Source organism: Chaetodon auriga, chromosome 15, assembly GCF_051107435.1.
Source record: "Chaetodon auriga isolate fChaAug3 chromosome 15, fChaAug3.hap1, whole genome shotgun sequence".
Classification (NCBI taxonomy): domain Eukaryota; kingdom Metazoa; phylum Chordata; class Actinopteri; order Chaetodontiformes; family Chaetodontidae; genus Chaetodon; species Chaetodon auriga.
In genome coordinates, this window is record NC_135088.1 from 16199577 (window position 1) to 16220316 (window position 20740).

At 42.7% G+C, this 20740-nt stretch overlaps 2 protein-coding genes across 3 annotated transcripts; both read right to left on the bottom strand.

The window, feature by feature from the left end:
- Positions 1 to 5720: 5720 nt before the first annotated feature.
- zc3h12b (zinc finger CCCH-type containing 12B) lies at positions 5721 to 13805 on the bottom strand. 2 transcript variants are annotated; one of them, XM_076751433.1, is made up of 6 exons: positions 13750 to 13805; positions 8599 to 9397; positions 8351 to 8490; positions 7753 to 7987; positions 7403 to 7509; positions 5721 to 7297 (listed from the first exon to the last, which is right to left on the bottom strand). In XM_076751433.1, exons 2-6 carry the CDS (start codon positions 9231 to 9233, stop codon positions 5871 to 5873), a joined length of 2544 nt encoding a protein of 847 aa, XP_076607548.1. In that variant the 5' UTR covers positions 9234 to 9397; positions 13750 to 13805; the 3' UTR covers positions 5721 to 5870. The 2 variants fall into 2 exon arrangements, with proteins under 2 accessions (XP_076607548.1, XP_076607549.1); XM_076751434.1 differs by lacking the exon at positions 13750 to 13805 and adding an exon at positions 13170 to 13709.
- A 676-nt stretch (positions 13806 to 14481) lies between these two features.
- On the bottom strand, positions 14482 to 20267 carry LOC143332527 (APC membrane recruitment protein 1-like). Its single transcript, XM_076750093.1, has 2 exons — positions 19783 to 20267; positions 14482 to 19095 (listed from the first exon to the last, which is right to left on the bottom strand). The coding sequence occupies exon 2, from the start codon at positions 18986 to 18988 to the stop codon at positions 15896 to 15898; it is 3093 nt and encodes a 1030-aa protein (XP_076606208.1). The 5' UTR covers positions 18989 to 19095; positions 19783 to 20267; the 3' UTR covers positions 14482 to 15895.
- Positions 20268 to 20740: the final 473 nt, after the last annotated feature.

Sequence of the window (20740 nt, forward strand, 5' to 3'; positions counted from 1 at the left end):
TTTCTCAATATAGAAAACAACCAAGAATGTCATTTCAAACGTTTGTGTGATTTAACCTGAGTATTACACTGTATATATGTAGAGCCATGTTCAAACATGTGTGCCCTCTTGTCGTGGCGTTTTCTCCACCAATAATTCAATTCTTGAATTATATGGCTGCAGAAAGTGTGAGACGTCAAGGGGTTCACAATGATTTGACCACAACTGTTTGTGTGTCTGTGTGTTTGAAACCAATTACCATAACAGGTACGTAATGTGTGCACATCAAAAATCACTTTGGTCTTGGTCTTCGCCATGAACAACTGATACTGAACTAAAGTTAATATATTGACAATATCAGTCTAAACGTCTTGAAAATAGCACTGGTCTTCTTCCCATAGGGCCAGCTAAAACCTACAGACTGTTCATTTTCAAACAGCAGTGTGCAAAGTGGCCCAAAATGGTGAAATTACAGTTGGTGAATAATTCAATTAAATGAATGATTTCAACACACCTCTGCTTTGTCGACATACAGGGTTCGTCATTAAATCAACAGCCAAACACTCCAATAAACTCCTGTTTTCAAAGCGTCTGCATCTTTAAAGAGCATTAAACATCAAACACAAATCTGAGCACAGACTGGTACTGAATTTACCATCCAGCACGTTCCTGATACATCATGTTTTTAACCATCAGGCTCGAGACAGATTTGTGTTTAGTGTAAAGTTACTCTTCGTTTACATCATGTGGAAAATAAATCATTGTCGTCTGAAATGTACATTTCATTGCATGACGACCCGTGTGTTGAATCACAACAAATTATGTTTGACAAAGCCACCCAAGAAGAACTTTGGCATGTTTTATTAGGCAAAATATAATCAAAAATATTGAAATTCCCATTAAAATAGCGTAAAGCAGACATGTCAATTAAGAGGAAATAGATGCACTTTACCAAGGTGCACAGCTTACAACACAGAAATCATCTAAGTATTCGAACAACTGAAGTAACTGTTACTGTTACATTTACATATCGCTTTCTATATATATACACACACAGGTGTGACTATTTACAGAGAGGACATGATGCTTACTGCTGTACACAGGGTATCTGTGCACTCTGACGTAGCACATAAATGTCCCTGTAAGTTAACTACTGTACCCAGTAAGAGTTAGTACATACCAATGGGCTACTCCCAGTGACACACAGTGTCACAAACATTATGGCATTGATTTTTTCCCCTTTATTTAAATAAAACTATGTTCATATTATACATTTCATATTTTGTTACATTCAAGGTATAGATACAATTTGTATCAACAAGCAAAAGTCAATTCTAGACATTTGTGGCTTAGTTGTTTGCGGCACTTTCAAAGGGAGGGTGGGGACGATGAGCCACCGTTCTGGCCTTTAGTGTAACCTTTCAGCAAAGCAGTAAAACGCTGCACAGGTTTATAGAAACGCTTTTGTAACAATAGTGAGGGTTTTATTTTTGGCCTGGAAGTAGTCTACTGCCCTTTTTCTAACAGCCACTGGGCTCTGAATGTGAATTTGCTCTCATACTTGTTAAGCCCACATTGTCCACGAGTGCATTTTAGCTAATTACACAGGAGCGCTTGCAATGTGGCGCAACGCCAGAAATAGTAATACACAAGCCTGTGAGCAAAATCAGCATTTCAAGAGAAATCATGTGTGCACGTCTTTATGAAACTATAAACTAATTGGCTTTAAGGGGAACTATCATGAGACTGATCCAAATTTAAATTGATTTGACATTAATTATGCATGTATACATATGCTCATACACATGTACACACAGTTTATTTAGTCATAAACTGCCCGAGTTGTCTGTGAACATCGCCCACTGTTTTACCCACTAATACCCAAATAACATTTCTAGGATCATTTGCACAGTGAATACAAATCACTGTAATGAATCCTGACTGTTTTCATTTTGGTAAATTTGTGTTGTGTTCTACACTGCATTTCCTTTACACACCAGAGGTCATCAGGGCAATGGACTACTCCAGTGTTTAGCTGAAAGAAGGATCTCACTGTCTGTCAGAAAATTATTATCATACCACATTAAAGCCAAAACACGAGTGATCTGAATTTAGTTTTACAGTTGTTTCTTAGATCAGCGATGGCATACGGTACTTCATCTCTCTGCACTGAAAATCTGTGACAATTCAACCACATCAAGGAAAAAGGACGGCACGCAAACTTTTAGCCAAATGCCAGAAACAACCTTGACAGCAGCCTTGCAATCTGATTGTTTCACATGAAGAAACATTTAGGCAGTTTGTTTCACCTTCTCATGAACAGACAGTCGGCCTGAAGTGGCCTTGCCTTTTTTCATGAAAAAACAAAGTCAGCAAAGCCCAAAACTCATTTTGGGCAAAACACATTCAAATGTTTTTTTTTTCTTTATGTCTGTTCATATACCACGATTGTACCTAAACATTATAAAGAAATAGATATTTTTGAAGCACCACCAATGAGACAAAGTCAGGCTGACATAATTAGCCTTAATAAAGAGTAATACCACTCAGTTTAACAATTCTCATACATGTTTTCTTTGTTATCGTGAACACGTGCATGTGATACTATACTGAGTCAATTTTTAACACTCGATCATGCAAATCAATAGTGGGCCTAAGGGTACCGTACCTGAATCCTCAAAGTAAGTGGCATTTCCCTTTAAAGGCACTCAAAGCATGATCTTGCTATTAGGGCTGGCTTTACATGCCACAACTTCTCTGCAACCACAGGCTCAATGTTTCACGTTCCACCTGATGGTGGGTAGAGAGAAGGCAATGGATCGCTAAAATCAAGGGAGTTAGCCGATCCTCTTGGGAGCACGTGGGGGTAATACCAAACGTCATGATTAGCATCCAGCGTTAGCATCCTTGAGGCCCCAGTACGGGTAAGATTTGAAAGTCCAATCAAGATGACTGGCTCAACAACTGCCAGACAATCCGCATATTATAAAAGTATGGACAAACCAAATGGTCTTTGAAAAGTTTTAACCTCCATTTTTGCCCCTGGCTGCATGCAAACTTTGCACCCTTATGGACACCAACATCATTTCATCCGACTGAGGCTGCAACATGTAAAGCCACCCTATTAGCCCAGTTTTCTAGATCTCAAGGTGCATAACAAGGATATACATAAAAAGTACAAAGGTTTGCAATGCCATCTCCACGTTTAAACTGTACATAACTAACTTTAAGGTACTACATGTTACATGTAGGATTTTCACAAAATATATCACTACTAGATCAGAGTAGACTCTTGCCAGTAACCACTGATTTTTTTGGCAGGGCAAGACTGAAAATTAGAAAATTGAAAGCATCCTGAGAGCAGTGTGCTGCAAGGCACAGCCAAACCCTTCCACGATCCTTGGAGACTGGCTGCAAGTATGCGAACTGTACATCTGTATTTGAGCAATTCAGCCTCCCATAAAAAGCCATACAGTAAATGTAATCTTCAACATGCTTTCTAGCATTCTCTTCATTTTTTATGCAATTATTGAAACCTCATACTCTACAAGATATCACAAAATGAGTCCAGTATTAAACTCCACCCAGGCCGAACTGTTACCGGATTTTTCGCATTTTATCTGACAAATGTATCAGGTAAATATTCAGTCTTTCCGAGAATTCCTTGTGCAAACATTTAAACGGTGAGGGGAAACACTGTTTCCATCTTGAAAAATACATTTCTACAACTTGTCCCTGCCTACATCACATCACAGGCTCTCAAAGTTTCACTACATTTACATGCACATAAGAAACCAGGTAGCTGTCGGGAATAAAGTGAAGACATGGAATTGGACAACTCGTTTGGATGCGCTGCAATAGTCTGATTTGCCATATTTTAAGTGTATCTAACAAGTGATAGGACACTGCCATGATGACATTTTTTTGATCAAAGCATTTGTGACTATTTACTGTTCATCTGTGGAAACTGGCTAAGCCTATTTAATAAACCAAACCATTTACATTTAGAATAGGGAAAGCTGAAATGATGCATGGGCATCATTGCAGTAACATTGTCTTTAATACTGCGAGATTACTGCCACAGTGATGATACCTTCCCTGTCCTGCATCTCCATCACACACACACTAGCGCAGTTTCTCTTAACGCCTTAAACTTAAACAAATGTTGGAAATCATCCGAGTTCTTAAGTGCATGCAAAAGTAGTCTCTGAAACACATTTAACCTGCTGCTGAACACAAACGCTCCACTGACAACTTGAAGGAGTCCATTAGAGCTACTGTTTGAAACAAAGATACTTTGAATATTTTCACATTGAAAAGAATCAGCACAACAAATTTGACAAATATATAAATAGGAAAATCCTGGACTTAGCATCCAATAAAGTCAGAAAGGTAACTATACAGTACACCATAGGAAATTATCCAAACACAGATGTTAGTTTGTCCTCGAATCCAATCAATTCTGTGAACCAAAATGTAAAGTTATGTGGAATACTGACACTATATAAATTCTATCTTTTTTTGGCATTATTTAGCAGCTTATAAATGACTTTGAAATAATGGCTTTTGTGTGATTATATGTACATTGATATGTGCACACGTATACAAGTCAAATCTCTTTTTTGGCTTGTTTGTGCACTGTCAAATTCTACCAAAATAGTAGCTTTGTTAAGTGAGGCTGAGAAAATATATCTCTTTAGATACTGAGATAGTGCTTTACATCTGAAAATAGGAGGCTTCAATGACTAAGACTTCCATTGAAACCAATCAGACAATGACTAAAGCGTGAGGTCATTCAGATATAAGGCCATTAAATGTCATAGTTCATGCTGTGAGGTATGTATCTACCTCCCTCTTTCTTATCTTCAAAAGAAATGCACAAAAAAAGTCACAAGAATTATTTACAGCAGAGGCAGACCTAAGCAAGGTTATTTATAGTTCAACTGCACCAGAAACACTTTAGATGCCTTTCATAACACATTCACAGAGCCTGAACAAGATCTCCACAAAAGCTACATGGTGTCCGGCGTTGACGTACTCTTGTGTCTCATTTAATAAGCCAAATGTGGAAGATGATGCAGTTATGACTTCCTATTTTGACTGTGTTGCCATGTAGCTGACCTGTTTACTGAACGTATTTAATATGGAGACTGCTGCTAAGTAAGTAAACACAGTGAACAGACACACTAACTAAACCTCTTCAGGTTTTAAGGCTTAGCTTAACAAGTCTGCTAATGCTATCGTGGCATGAAATGAAATGTGACATTCTTACATAAAAAGTGTCAGAAAATGAAGTGGAAGTGGGGAAAAAAGTCAATTATTAAATAAAAATTAACTCCTATAAAACTCTGAAAATAAAAATAATGAAGTAACAGAGTGACACAAGAGAGTTGAGTTGAAATTAATTCTTCTTCACAAATTATTGTTTACATTTACTATTGTTAATACTGAACACTTTGGGGCTCCATACATAGTTTTTAAAAGAGTTAACAAAGGTTCAGTTGATCGTGGACCCAGTCCTCAGCTGCTATGTGGCTCCTGCTCAGGCAGTATGAATGCGTTATGAACCAGATTTCTAATAAGGTGTTACCTCATGTCAACTGCATCACACTTCATATAAAAACGTAGCTTTCATATGGAAAAAGTGTTACAATTTGAGATAAACTTATTAGACAAACTTCCTCTATGCTGAATACTTCTCTGTCATCTTAGTGATGTAAAATCTGATCCAGATTTCCCACCCGAGACATTAAAAAAAGAAGAAAACAAAAAAAAAACTCCTGAGGGCAGATGTTGCACACACGGCAACATTTAACAAATGCCTATCTTTGCAATCAAAATCTAGATTTCCCTTATCGCATCACTGCTGAATGTTTAATAAGATCAGCGGCTCAATGACATGACCTCAGTTTTGTAACAATGACAGCGGCGAGCTGTTGTGGATCTGTCAAATGAGGGTTCTTCTCCATTACCGAGTGGACTACGTAAGCAGGAAAGATGTTACAAAGGTTCCGATATGTTTGATACTGGTGGTCTGGGATTACATACCGCTCTTGGTGTTCAACTGCAGATGGCATCTCCCACGGTGAGTTCCAGATTTGTTCCATCTTGTCTGGCATGCTGCGGACCATCACCCTCTCACAACACGGCATCAGGCTGTTACTCAGTGGATATGAATGATATCCATAGGACTCGTTACCACAAGGCAGAGGGTCCCAGCTTGCATGCTGCTCACGGCACAGTGGAGGTCGCCTCTGTCTCATTGGGTTGCTATCATATAGCCTTGAATCTGATATGCTGTCCATGCGAGTCATGCCAAGAGACCGTGTGGGCTGTGAGGACAAAGGTGGGAGGACATTCTGAGTCAGGGGATAGTCTCCAGGACAACTAGACCTGGCTCCCACCGCAACATGCTGGATATGTGGCGCTAGATGAGCTCCAGACTGCTTACGGGGGCCTTGCTTGGGTTCCTCCGGTCCGTAACTCTGTACTCTAGTCAGTGCTTCATGACGAAACCCGTGGGAGAAAGTTTGCATCCTAGCTTGTGCAGAAGACTGCTGTTGCCCCTTCATGCTCTCCTCTAAGCTACTGTCAACAGAGCTTGGGTACATGTCCCCGTAAGAGGAGAACGAGTCACTGTTTGAATGGCTGAGGCAGGATTCAGGGCAGTGGCTGGGATTTCTCTGATACACACCATGCTCGTGCTCCATGCTACAGAAACTGTCGACATTATGCATGCTGCTCATGCTCATATTTGAAAAATCACTGTGCAGTGAATAATATCCATGGTCGCTAACTGAGTCATACTTTGGGAACTGTTCACTGTACGTAACAGAGGCGCCATGACTATTGGTAACTAAAATGGGAGGGTACTGTACACTGGACATGTGCTCCAGAGAACTGTGTGCGAACTGCAAAGAACCTGGCACTGGGCTGCTGGCTGATCGTGTGTTCAAGGCCCCAGCTGCGTGGCTCTTTGCAGGCTGCATGGTGGGCACACTGAGAGCAGATACAAGGGAAGGCACTGAATTTGTCTCAGACTTCCTAACAACGGACAGTGCCTCTGGAGGTTCACAGGCCACTGAGCGAATACTGGGGTCAGACTGACGTTTAGGTGCCACACGTTTGGCCTCAGAGTTACTGTCCCCCTTTGCAGTTACCGGGCCAGTGCCGCATTTAGCTAAAGCCCCCTCGCTCATTGTCTTCACGGCGGACAATTTGGCAAAGGCCCGTAGTTCATCGGCCACTGACCGCTGCGGCTGGTTGACACGCTCTGGATGATAGTACTTGCACTTGTGTCCATATGTGCACTTTTTCCCTTGTTTAAAGAAAGAGCAGACCAAGGCAAGAGCATTAAACACTTAAATTATGCTGACAGAAGTGCAACATTACTCAGATATGAAAAGACGTTTAGGGAACTTACCGTAGGGGCAAGGTTGTTTTTTGTGCTCTGGAACAACAGGACGCTTGCGGAGGAAATTTTCTAAGCTTGGACCATGTCTTCCCAGTGGATCATCAGGCGGCATAAACCTATTCATAATATCTCATTATTAAATGTAATATTTCCAATGCCACAAAACAGAATAAATAGTAATACAATGACTAAACAGATCATTCCACAGATAAACTGTTTTCTCACCAACTTTGATTTTGTACTGTTGTGGGAAGGATATCTTATTTTTTTAACAAAGAGCATATCCTCAAAATCTACGGCCATATTCACAGGGTGACAGAGTCCAAGATAAAACATAATGTGGCAGCACGGTGTCTTACTTGTCATTGACAAACGAGTACATTAGGAGACGCTCTTCTATGAACTTCTTCCACTCTGGCTTCTCATTTTGCAAGTCCCTGTAGTTGTCGTTCGACACAATAATTCCATCAGAATCATAAGCCAGCTTCACTATGAAGCGATCATCATAGCACACCACTCTCCTGCCTTGAACTCTGCGAGATGGGGTGAAAACCAGGATCTTTTCTTTTTCCAGCTTGCGTAATATTTCTTGATCTGAAAGAGGAGTTTCAAGTTGTAGGGTTGATTAACATTTCATTAACAGCTCATCATAATTCCATCAAAAATAACCAAAACCAATATCACAATGTATTTTGGATGGCGACGGTATGTATCAGGGTATGTTATGGTAGTTTATCCATTAATACATGGTGGGGAGAGTCCCACTATGTCTTTCTTACTGAGCCTGAACACACCACAAGGTCACACTTCAGTCACATTCACAAATACCAAGTTACTCTTCCAACATGTAGGTTGACTGTCCTACAGCAGACACCGACACACATTTCACTTACTACAACCTACAAACTACTAAATCAAACTTCAAATAGCAACTGCCTAAAAAATAAGTTTTGGTACCTGTGATGAGGGCGTCGGGCCTCGACTGTTCCTTCCTCCAGGCTGGGACAAACACAGTGATGTCTTTGTGTCCTTTCTCTAAGAACCATTCAACAGCAAGCTGGATACCGCGGCAAGAGAATACCTCTTTGTTTCCATGGCTAGAAAACAAAATAGTGTGGCATTAAGGTCTCATTAAATCTCACAAAATGGACATCCGTCAGAGCACAGACCAATAAAATGTGAGCGTTTGTTTGTTGGTGTCTCACCTCATTGCAACATTTGAGCCATCGATGACGATGGGCCTGAGGTTATCAAAGGTATCCACAGAGTCCTCTTCCACTGACACCTCTGGACTAACAGTCTCTTTAACACAGGGGGGCCGTGATATTGATGTGCTGGCTGTACTGCTGCAAGGTTGAATTTCAGGCTCTACTTTGTTTCCAAGCCTCACTAACTCAGCGAGAACATCGTTGATAAGCGCAGCAGCCCCCAACTTGTTGAGCACCGTCTCCACCTGCTCTCCCGAATAGCCCAACTTCAAAGCAAAATCCATCTTTGTCTGGTACTCCCTGTCACTGGCGGTCTTGATCCCTGGTCCTGCGCCGGTCTCATCCTCGCGAAAATCTTGCACAGTGCTACTCTGAGAAAAACTGGGCCGGTCAAGGCATGGAGAGCGACAGAGCTGCCGGTGGGGTTTTGTGACAGCCAAGGGCTCCTTCTTCTTACACCTGCTGTTGTTCACTTGAACCCTCTGGCATTGCTGCTCTTCTGCTTCACTTTCTGAGCTGCTTCCATCCTCTGAATCGTCAGTGGCATGCTGGGCCTCGCTTGAGTCAATGTTCTCCTCCCTCCATGGGCGTTTTTCCATTTTGAGCCTCTCCACCATTGACCATACTGTCATCACGTTCGTTTTGACACCTCAGATTTCCACCCCATGCTTCCTCACCTCCACCGCAACCAGGGAATCATACTCCGTGCTTGACTTCAGCGCTACAGGCTCTTTGTGTAGAGCCAAAGTAACACAGTCTCCCCTATGTGGGTAGGCAAAAATCTCCCTATTAATTCCTGAAAGAGAGCAAAAACACAATGGGAAGTTTCAATTAGTAAGATGAGTTCAGCTTGACCTTAAAATAATCAATATTTCTTCCATTCAAAAGTCTGCTTGGAAAAGCAGATGAAACTGTAGCAAGAGTCTAGTGTGAGAGTGTGTCAATCTTAAAATCGCTGGCTTGGTGTTCAAGTGTGCACAGTGTTAATGGAGCTTTTGTAAAATAATGACCCATGCCAGCCCACTGAGCACAGCAAGTCAATACAGCTGAATACAAGCAGTGCTGCTGTCATTAACCTGGATTTATGTTGACTTTGCAGATGACTTCAAACTGCTGTCTAACAACAGAAACAAACACTATGTAAATGAGAGCAACTACATTGTTACTTCACATGAAAACATAATTAAGGTAGTCTTGAGCTCCCTCAACCCCACTTGTGGTAGACCAACAAATTCTTCATCTATGGGAAACAGTGCTATCTGGGGCAAGTGACAGAATCAGTCAGACAAATGGAACAAATTAGTCACCTACACAAATAAACAAATTAGCAAAAAAAGAAAAAACCACCGCAGCGTAGAAAAGGGGCTGATCTGAATATGAAGATATGTGTGTTTTCTCTGTATGACTGTGTTTTGGTGTTTGTGGTCCACAAACCAATCAAGTCTAGGCTTTGTTTCATTTGCATTTTTTGTGTGAAACTGGTTGGTCAAACAGTCGGCGATGTCTGCCAAGACTGCAGGCAATACTTTTTGTCTGACTGGAACTCCTATTCTGAGGAAAATGTTATTTGTCACTCCTATAAACTCATCTATTCTTACAAATCAACAACCAATGATGTACTTAAAGCTGTAGGCTGTCACTAACTGCTCATTCAAACCACAGCAAAGCAGCATTGCATTTGTGAACTTGTTTGCTCTAGTTGTTGGTATGCTTCGAGGGGGTTACCAACAAATCTGAACAGAACTGTGGGTATTTACAAAAATTGCCTTTTCACAATAAATATGTACATTTGAACTGTCACTGACCTCCTCCTGCTTGTAGGTCCAATATGGAAAAAAACAGATACAACACACAACAAAATCTCCACACGACTTCCCTGTCTCTCTGACTTACTGGTTTTAAAATGAAAAGCCCTCTTCCTGCACAAAACCTGTTAAAGTACTGCAAAACAACCCCCGTGTCTATGGGTGCAAAAGCCTTACTGGTTTCACAAGCAACATTTGAACCAGACACACACTGGGTAAGTACATGAGCTAACATAACCTGAGACAAAGTGTGGGCTGAACAGTGTGCCCATGCACCTCCAGCCCTATGACAGACTATCCCAATGGAAATCCGGAGGGAACAAACCTGTTTTATGCTAAAGCAGAATAGGGGAGCATGCAGTACAAACATGCAGCACCGTCAGCTGCTCCACGTGTTCCTTTTTACATACGGATTAGTCAAATAATCTTAATAACAAGTGCATTAATGAACACAAACACTAGACTGCACTTTCCCCCAGTCTTGCAGAGTAGGATAGAGCCAGCTTCGAGCTTCAAGAGGCGCAGCCCATGATGTGCGTTGCTTAGCAACACAGCCTTGTCATCAGCTAACTCCTTTTTACCAGTCACGACTAACACAAACACAGCTCATCATCTCTCTTCAGGCAGTCAGTAAATGCAGAACACTTAGAGCTACACTACAACTCTACACTAAAACTCTTGAGAGAGCACATCTGACAATAAAAAAATGACATTGCTTAGACCTCTATCAGTGCTGACCATTGAAAAAGAAAGATCAATCTGGATACGGACACGTGTGTATAAATGAGGTGATTACCACTGTTCTTGTCTGAGATTTCTACTTTCAGTGTTGGTGACTGTAATGAATTTACAAATACTATGTCACTGGCAACACCCTCATCAGGTGAGACACAAGACAGAAATTCATGGAAGAGCCCAGGGGTTGGTAGATATTTTGAAGGTCAATGCATGACTACATACTTGTAAGTCTATAACTGTTTGATCACAGAATGACAATGATGGAGAACAGTCCCAGGTTTGAACATTTAAAACAATCAGCTGAAAAAGGAGGGATGCTGAAGCACTGCTGCGGGGCTCAACAGTAAACTCACACAACCCGCTGCCATGTAAGGCATTTTAGGATCACATTAATACATGTTTAAGGGAGCAGAGCTCGTCCAATTCTTTCCCTTCCACCTCCAGATTCACAGGCTTAGACTCAGCAAGGCCTCCAGACTCTCTCTGCACATGCACAGGCTCGTGTAGCTCGGTTTCATAGCAACAAGTGAAGCAGGGCCCTGAAGCCATCTTTTACATTGCTGACCCTCCATAGTATCCAGTACGAAGGAGGGATAAACCGCACTACGGTCAGTGATGGTCGCATGCACGTGCCCCTCGGCTAGCTATACAGAAATTAAGACTGACAAATTTAGAGTTCAGTGCAGCCGCCACTGTACAAAAATGATCCAGCAGCTGAGACTGACCAATGAGAGAGCAGAACACACAGCAGAATTATTACTAAAGGTTAAAGGTTCCCGTTTGCCGTTTTGCCATCTGATCACTACAAAACTGAGATGCTCTTGAACGCCGGCTGCTGCAACACCTAATCAGCGCGCTCTGCCACAACAGCACGTGATCTTGGCCTAGAAATAACTCATCGTCTGAGCTGAAAAGCGGAAACACATGCAAATATCAAGAAGAATGTAGATTTTTGGACATGAAGGAAAGTTGCAGAACATGGATCCAAGAATAACAATATGATGTTACTTCCTTATTTACATTGATCTGATACACACTACCAAACCGCCACAATCCTCTATATGATCCTGGTAGATGATGTGCTGAACTTTTTTTTTTTCCCCCCTCAATCATAGAGGTCAGCTATCAACAGCTTGTGCTGATGAGCACAGACCTCTTAAGTATACGTTTTGCATCTTGGGTCTTGTCAAGCAGGAGGAAAAGTATGACTTGCAAGTCTTTTCCGTCATTTTATTACAAATTTAGCCACATGTCACTTTAGAGCACTGAAGTGTCCGGGCATATGGAGGATTACTCTGTGCATCTCTTAGCATGTCTGTTCACTAACAGGCCAGTCCCCCCCCAAAAAATAAGAATCAGGATCATTGCCATGCACCACAAATTCAGGAAAGCAAACTGAACCATACTGCATAATTGTATGAATTAATGAACACATGAATGAGGAAACAAATATCATTAAAGTGACTCTGGGCAACGACGTGCTTCATACTTCATGCCATGTCCCCATCTTGTCCAAGTGTCCTGTATGCATCATAAACGCTGCATTAACTTCTAACCAACTTTTCTCTATTAATGTGAGCTTCTACTTAAGTTCTTATTGTCATTCATTTGTCTAGTCGTCTAATTTTAACTTTGACAGACTTATTTGATTACTTAGATGTTTAAAGATGTTGGAAACTAGAATGATGCCAAAGTAAAAACTGAGGAAACTGTCCCTTAAGCAAGTGAGGACTGAACTCTATTCTCATATTAAACCACTTGTGCCTTAATTCACAGCAAAATACGTGAATGTGCAACCAAATTCGATGACCGCATTGATCCCAATGACAGTGAGCACACAGGAAACCCGCAGAACTGCTCATCTAACTTGGGTCAACTATGTAATTGCGTTCATCAGCTGAGCAGTTTCCACGTCAGTGCAAAAACCTCAAGTGCTTGACATCATTAGCGACAGCATCATGAGTTGAGATGGATGAAATGGAGGCAGGTTAAACAATATGACAGTTAAAGATATCTCATACTTACGATACACTTTCCCGAATCACGTTATAGCACTTAGTACTGCACACGACGTCCTCTTTACGACTGGATTTGATGAGAGATAACTGGTTTGACACCCTTAGGCCCCGAGTTAAGGTTAGCATACGCTAGCAAGCGAGTCTAACGTTACTTAGCCAGCTGGGGAGTCAACATTTTAGCTACATTAACCAACCGGCCTACTTCGGTTTATCATGTTGGTCAAGGGCTAGAAAGCGATTAGATACCTGTTACTGCAAGCTAACGCTGACCACCAAGCTTGTCAGGCAACCCCTGTCTCTATTTATCCAGATAACGGTAGCAAAGCTAGGTAGTCAGCTAACACAGTGATAACAGCCAACTCAGTGGCTCCACAGGCTAACTTCAACGTCAGGCTGCTAACATTGGTTAGCTTTAGCTGCTGAGCGTGTGCTAACCTTTTTGCCGGAATACTACAGTAACTTGAGATAAAGTTGATGATCGTTGAATATTTCAGACGCAGGAGGGACCAGAGCAACACAACACGATTCTCCACATCATCTGCACGGATATCACTGCCATCATCCTCCGCTAACGGTGCTCATCTCACCTTATTGCTGTCATCGTTCCTCGCCTGTAACAGTTATGTTTTGCTGCCATTGGCGCTGTCGCAGTTTGGTCGGGGTTGCCAGATAACGCGAGGGAAACACGTAACCTCAGCGGTGAAAAGACGCCGGGGTCAGAGCTCCGTTACAAACTTGGTTTCCGCTCCACCGTCAGACGTCTCATCAACACGTAGTCTCGCAAACAAGGAGTGCTTAACAGAGGAATAACATTATTATGAACTCAAATTGGGATTTTAAAAAACGTCTGATCTCTTTCCATTGAGTGACTTGCTCCAAACTCCAAAGAGTGACTGCCAATACAGCTGATCTAGCAGACCATGGCAGTCATGTGTTTATTTTGATTTATTCATTATGTATATGGTGAACATGAACACATAGGACTGATGTCAGTGAACTGTAAACTGTGCTGTCATGAGGCTGCACGGCAGCTTTAAGTCAACTCCCAGCAAGACAGTCCTGGATTTGAAGAGGGAGGGGGGCTTTCATGCACCCCTTCTGTCTTCAGGTGAACTCTAATCTGCTTATAGGAGTCAGTGTGAGGACGGGGGCCTCTGGGACACACTGGTTTGGGTTCCAGGCAAGCAGTATAAATGTGTGTGCATACAGTATGTTTAAGCACGACAGCCTTTGGCCTCATGGATGCTGGGATAAACTTCAGCTCCCCCCTCAATATCAACAAGTGAGAGAAAATGACAAAATGGGAAAAAAAATTGCTTCTTGTCGTGTTTATTTTAGTGTAAGGCAGTGTTCTACTCTGACAAAACAGTAACAGATTTTTAAGAGGAATCCCTAATGTAACATGAATGTAACTGTGGAGCAATTAAAAAACAACAAAAAAAAAAGGAAAATTTGCCAATTTGTAAGAACCGTTTTCAATACAACGTTACAGTGTACAAATAGCTGTGAATATAAATACAAATTCTTTGACATTTCAATATTACTCTATAAAAAAGAAAAAAAAAACCATCATCAGACAGTTTAACGTCTGACCAATCCAACATTAAATGCACAAGAAAATGATACAAGGTGGAAATACCGGTTTCTTTTGACACTTCGTTTCAGTTTCAAACAAAATCAAACTACTTTTTCAGTTCACAAGCTTACAGTAATGCAATAACGGAGTGCATCATCTCAGCAAGAATTCAGCACTTCACAGGCTGTTGAAAAATGGGACCAGAGGACAACAGCGGCGGCCGGATCGGCTTGTCCGGCCAGAAGCAAACACACTAAGTTTCAAACTATCAGGGACGACAAGCCTTTTTTCCATTTCGGAGATAAAACGGTTCTTTCTAAGCCATTTCTTCAACGTCTTACAAAAAGCACTTCCATACACAGGACGACTGTGTGTGAAAGGTGCTACACAAATAAAAGTACTGACTCTATCTACAGTGTGTAAATGACACGGCAGCTGAAGTTAACACACAGGAACCATGAGTCCATCCGCGCATTTCCTTTACCTTCTTATCCTGCTCTGGATTGAGGGGAAGAACTTGCCGAAAGATGTTTTTAGATTAAGTCAAATAGGCCCCCTGAAGGTCTTAGGAAACATGTTTTATATGGTGGATGGAGTGTTCCCTCTCTGTGAAACTACAGGCCTGGATTAGGTAAACCAGCTCGAAACACTAACTCTGAGCATCTTGACAGGCCAACGTGAACCTCACCGGCGCAGAGAGGCTGTGAAGAAGCAGCTAACACAAACATGAGCCCGCACTTAAAGCATACACGTGTTTAGGGGCAAAGTAAACAAGACTGCGCTAGCCCCATTTGGCTGGGCTATGGAAACCAGGCTAATGAATACCCAATGAACAAAGTGTGGCGTCATCATCGAGACCTGGAAACTGAGGCTACATATGGGTTTAAACATTCTACTAAAACTCGATAGCTTAATGAGATGGACTGACATGTACGTATGTGAAGTGTAAAGCAAACAACTGTTTCTGTGCAAATGCAGAAAATCCCTTTCGACTTCCCAATAAGACAGGGTTGTACTCGGCTCGGCATGATGCCACGCGGTTTCAGATTTCACATCCTGTCTACCACAACTTTTCAAAGGAATCGGTTCCTCTGAATGTAACGTAAAAGCACCAACTGGCACACACACGTGTGATCTAAATGCCAACTGAGAGTCTCTCAATCAAAGGCTGCCTCGGGGACTTGGCTGCAGGCCGCCACGTCCCTGGGTGTTCTTGTCTCACTGAGGACGGCCATTTCTTCCTTAGAGACACCTGCGTTCACGGGACTCCCAGAGTGAGATCTTCCCTCCCTACTAGCCAGCGGCCTGCTTTTACCACACTGATTGTAGGACTGCAAATTAGGGGCATCTTTACAAAAAACATCTTCTTCTGCATCACCCGATACCTCCGCCATCATTCCAGAATAAACAAAGGTGCCGTGAGGTGATTGCAAGGGGAGGTGACACTGCCTGTTATAAAGCTCTGCATTCTGTGGGACTGAATCACAGGACACTCTGTCTGACACGCTGGAGCAAAGATGTGATTTAACGTTTGTGAAATCACTGCTGGGTGAACTAGAAAACATGTTGTGTTTTACTTGGGTTTGACTGAGACCCTGTACTTTTTCCCCATCCTCCAGAGGAAGGCTTAAAGCCATTTCTGACCTCGTTTGCCATGATAAGGCCATAATGCTGCTACTGTCTCCAACCTCCGACGCAGACATGAGTACATTCTTTTTGTAATAGGGTGAGGAATCTCTTTCAGAGTCCTTTTCAGTTTGAGAGCAAGCAACGATAGCGGCTCTGTTCTCTCTGTATGTGTCAGGCATCTTCAACTCAAGGCTTTCTGTGTCCAGAGACCTACTTCTCCTGTCTAGAGACAATGGATTAGGCATGGACTGACTCACTCTTGTAAGGCCTAGGTGCCGTGGGAGACTAGCAATTGCCCATGTATTACTGATCAGGTTCTGTTCATACAGGTCTAACATCTGATAGTCACATTCAGCAAATGCGTCTTTTTGTAGGTAGCTTTCTTCAAATTCCTGGTAGGGCGACGAGATGTCCTCCTCCAGTTCCATGTGAATCTGCTCATCGTATTCGCCCTCATTATGCATATCCACTACATCAAACGTGACTATGGTAGGTAAGGCCTGCATATTTGGAGTGAAGGCAGAGTTTGTCTCCAAATCGTCCGCATTGTTTTGCAAGTTACTCAGCATCTGAGAGTGTTTTGTGTAGTCCACAAGTGCTTGGGAGAAACTCACAGTTTGCCCGTCGTCCAAATCATTGCTACAATCTGGAGACTGAGAATTGATATTTCTGTACGGTAAAGCCACAGGCTTGTTTTCCTCAAGATGCTGCTCTTTGGGTTCACAAAATGTTTCAAAATCTGGGTCAGACGTGCTTCCGAATGAAATGCTGCTGTGCCTTTTCTCACAATCTGCATTTATGGATTTTGTTCTTTTTTCAGCCGAAGCGAGCACGTTTTCCTCCTCATCAAACATCTCCGGCTGTGGATTATTCTTGTTGACTGATGCTTGAGGTTTGGAATTCAAGTTACAGTTCTTATTTGTGGCGATTTCCTGCCGACCAACCACATTCTGCACCAGCTCCGAGGATTTACTGCACGCGCTCGGCCTCTCTAGAAAATCGTGAATGTTATACAGCTCAGAGCTTATTTGTAATCGATTCATTTCTGGAACAAAGGCCGAATCTGTCACGCCAACTGGCTCGCTTAAATACTCGCACTGATTTGAACCGGGCAGTTTGGATTTGTTTTCATAATGTGGACTGATGAGACTCTCATCAGGAGCAAAAAGTTCGTAGAGGGCATCACCGCTGTAACTGTCCCTGGGCAATCTGTCTGTCCTCAGTCTGTCCGTCTTTTCCTGTCCCTCATCTGGCCCTGGCGTAGTTGAATCATAGTAGCCTTCATCGCTATTTGGAACTGACTCTTGATGCTCACTTTGAGGAGTTAACACATCAGCAATCGAGGAAACGTCCATGCCACTGGCTTGCTGTGCACTGTTACTGTTCAGTAGGTCCATATTGTGAGAACTTGTCAGGTCAGCAGTCAAATCTGTGTGGTCTGGGTTGCAAGTATAGCAAATTTCCTCTGATGCATTATTTCCCCAGAAATCATGAAGACACTGCTCATCCAAATTATCCGGCGAGGCCATTTCTTCACCGCCACCCTGATAAGTGAGATAACAGGAGGCCCTCTTTCCTCCATTTCGGCTCCTTTCTCCAGAAACGGTGCTCTCTGTGATGCTGTCATCTTCCTGGTCTGCAATGATGTCCCCGCAGCCAGTGAGCGAATCAAAGCTCTTTAACGATGCGACGTCTCCAAAAATCAGGTTGATCTGATCCGATGAGCCCGCAGGTGTGTCCGACTTCAGCGCAGGCTCGGACATGGTCTGAAGTTCCAGACCAGGCTCGCTGTGGCCTCTGGAGCTCTCCTCGTACTCACCGGAAACTACGGCCACCAAACTGTCCTCCATTTGGTCATCACACATCTGATCAGCAAGCTCAGACTTTGGGCTTTCTTGCTCCACGTGCTTCTCTAATCCCATCACAGCAGCATCAATACATTCAGGACCGATGGAAATATCACATATAACATCTGCAAAATCAGGCACGTCGGGCTCAGATCCCAGGCACTCTGTGACATACTGGTTGGTGTTGTCTTGGACAACAGGCACCTCTTTCTTGCAGTGAGGAGAGGTCATTGCAATCATTTCAGTTTTATCCAATCCAGCATTTCTATGGTTTCTGTGATACTTAAAACTGTGAAAAAGACCCCTCAGCCCCTTTTTCTGCCGGGAGAGAGTCAGTGATTTCTGGTCAGCCGTGGGGCGACTACATTCATTGTGGCAGCTGCTGTGGAGCTCTCCAGCAGGGTCCCTCTGGCTGCGATACTCAAAATCTCCAGCTGAGGCGTACCCGCCTCTCAGACTGTCATCATGGCTGACCTTGCAGAGCCCGTCGTGCGTTCTGCTTTTGGTGATCCCTTTCTTAGAGGACCACTTGCTCGGATTTTTACTCCTTCCTCCGAAAAAACTGGGCAAAATACAGATGCTCTTACGAACCCCAAAAAAAGTCAAGGCAGTCCTCCTAAATCTTCCAGATTTCTGGGATTTCACCGCGGCGTTTGTTGCGTCCGTCTGACGCTCCTCCGTGATGTCATCAGGGCCACATCGGGAAAGCTGCTCGGAGACTGAAGCCAAATCCTTGGAGTCGCCCGGCAGCTCGTCTACCTTACGAGAGGCCATGGCTACCACTTTTACAAAAGCAGTCCAGCAGAAGGCATAGCAGCTGAATTTTCTAAATCAGTGGATCAGACCGCTGCAGGGGATTTGTCCTCCATCTGATGTGAGCCCTGTATTGAGAAAGTTGAGACCAAAATCAATGATGACTTCAATTTAACATTGCCCACACTGATAATGAGGTAAACACATTGGAGATTTTTAATCTGGAAAGACAAGTATTACACTTGTCCTGATGTTTTCTCTCATCCAAAGGTCTGCTGTGGCCTATTTTGTGGTTGTTGTTGTTTTTTTTGTTTTTTTGTTTTTTACATTTTTTTGAGACTGATTGCTGCTAATGTACCTCCAAGTATGCTCACTCTCTATTAAGTCCTTCAAGCCAACCAATAAATACAACCTCATAGTAATGTACACCTGAACTTACATGCATGCAAAAGAAAAAAAAATTACCCTCTGCATTTAACTTTTCTTTAGCTGCACAAATGACTTTTGAAGTGACTGACTGGACGTTAAGCAAAAAGCTTGTGACTTGTATTTGGATGTAAAGTCCAGGTGATACAGCAGCAGGCTCCAGATGTGAGCAGCGGAGGACGGTGGGTCAGAAATACTCCAGATTGTACTCTGAATGAGTCTTAGCAAAGACGACAGACGGTAGCTAACACTGACCTCAGCCCAGCTAACACACCTTGACGGACCTCGTCCGAGAGCCGAAGTTACTTTGCGCGTAAAAACCAAACTAAACGTCACATTAGCACATTGAAACGATTGAGCTAAACGAGTCACAAAGTAAACAAACTCACCGAGTAAAGCCACGATCCTGCAGCACGGAGCCGTTTCTCGAGCAGGAGGCAGGTTTCCCTTCAGATCATGTCTTCTGGCTCCGCTCACTCGGTGTAACTTTGGGTTACTGCAGCTTTCTTGTGGTCGCTTCGGGCCCCGGAGCAGCTTGGAGCAGATACGCTTTCATTTGTTTCCAGCTCCGGTTAGCTAACGTTAGCCGGGCTGCTTGCTAACAACGTGAACACCACTCACCAGTGTGTGTCCGGCAGTGTGTGTCTGTGGTCAGACTGACAGCTGCTAACGGTGAGCAGCGTTAAAATGCGCAGAGCAGCTTCACAAACACAAACACAGAGACTGGACTGATGTGTGCAGCCAGGCCACGCGTGAGGTGATCACAATAACCCCAGCATTTAAACCCCAATGCTGGATGATGACTTCCTCTCCCGACTTCTCAGGTAATTCTCCCAAATCTGCTTCCGAGCCTCTCCTCTCGGCGCATGCTAGTGACGCAACATGTGTGTAACGTGTGCTTTATAACACAATAATAATGATAATGATGCTGACGATTATTATCATTATTTATTTATTTATTTATTTATTTTTAAATTCTCATTCTTATTATTTTCCTATTGTTCTCATTCTAACCCTCATTATAGACTATTTGATCAGGAGAAAACAGACAATTGCATGTTTCATAAAACGTAACCGGTAATATATATTTTTTCTAAAGAAGGTGGTGAAAAATGCGTGTCTATTATTGCAAAATATCCATGTCTTTTCTGCAGAAATAGTCCATTTGTCCATTTGTGCAATTTTGAAATCATCCTTTTATCCATAAATCTATAAATAGGTGATAAAGTCTGTCTATTTATTTATCCGGATGAATTATATTGTGTGCATGGGAAAGCGAGCCACGATGAGGTCTTTTTAATCTGCTTTGGTGTAAAGAAGAAAATCATCAATCATCTGTGAACTGAG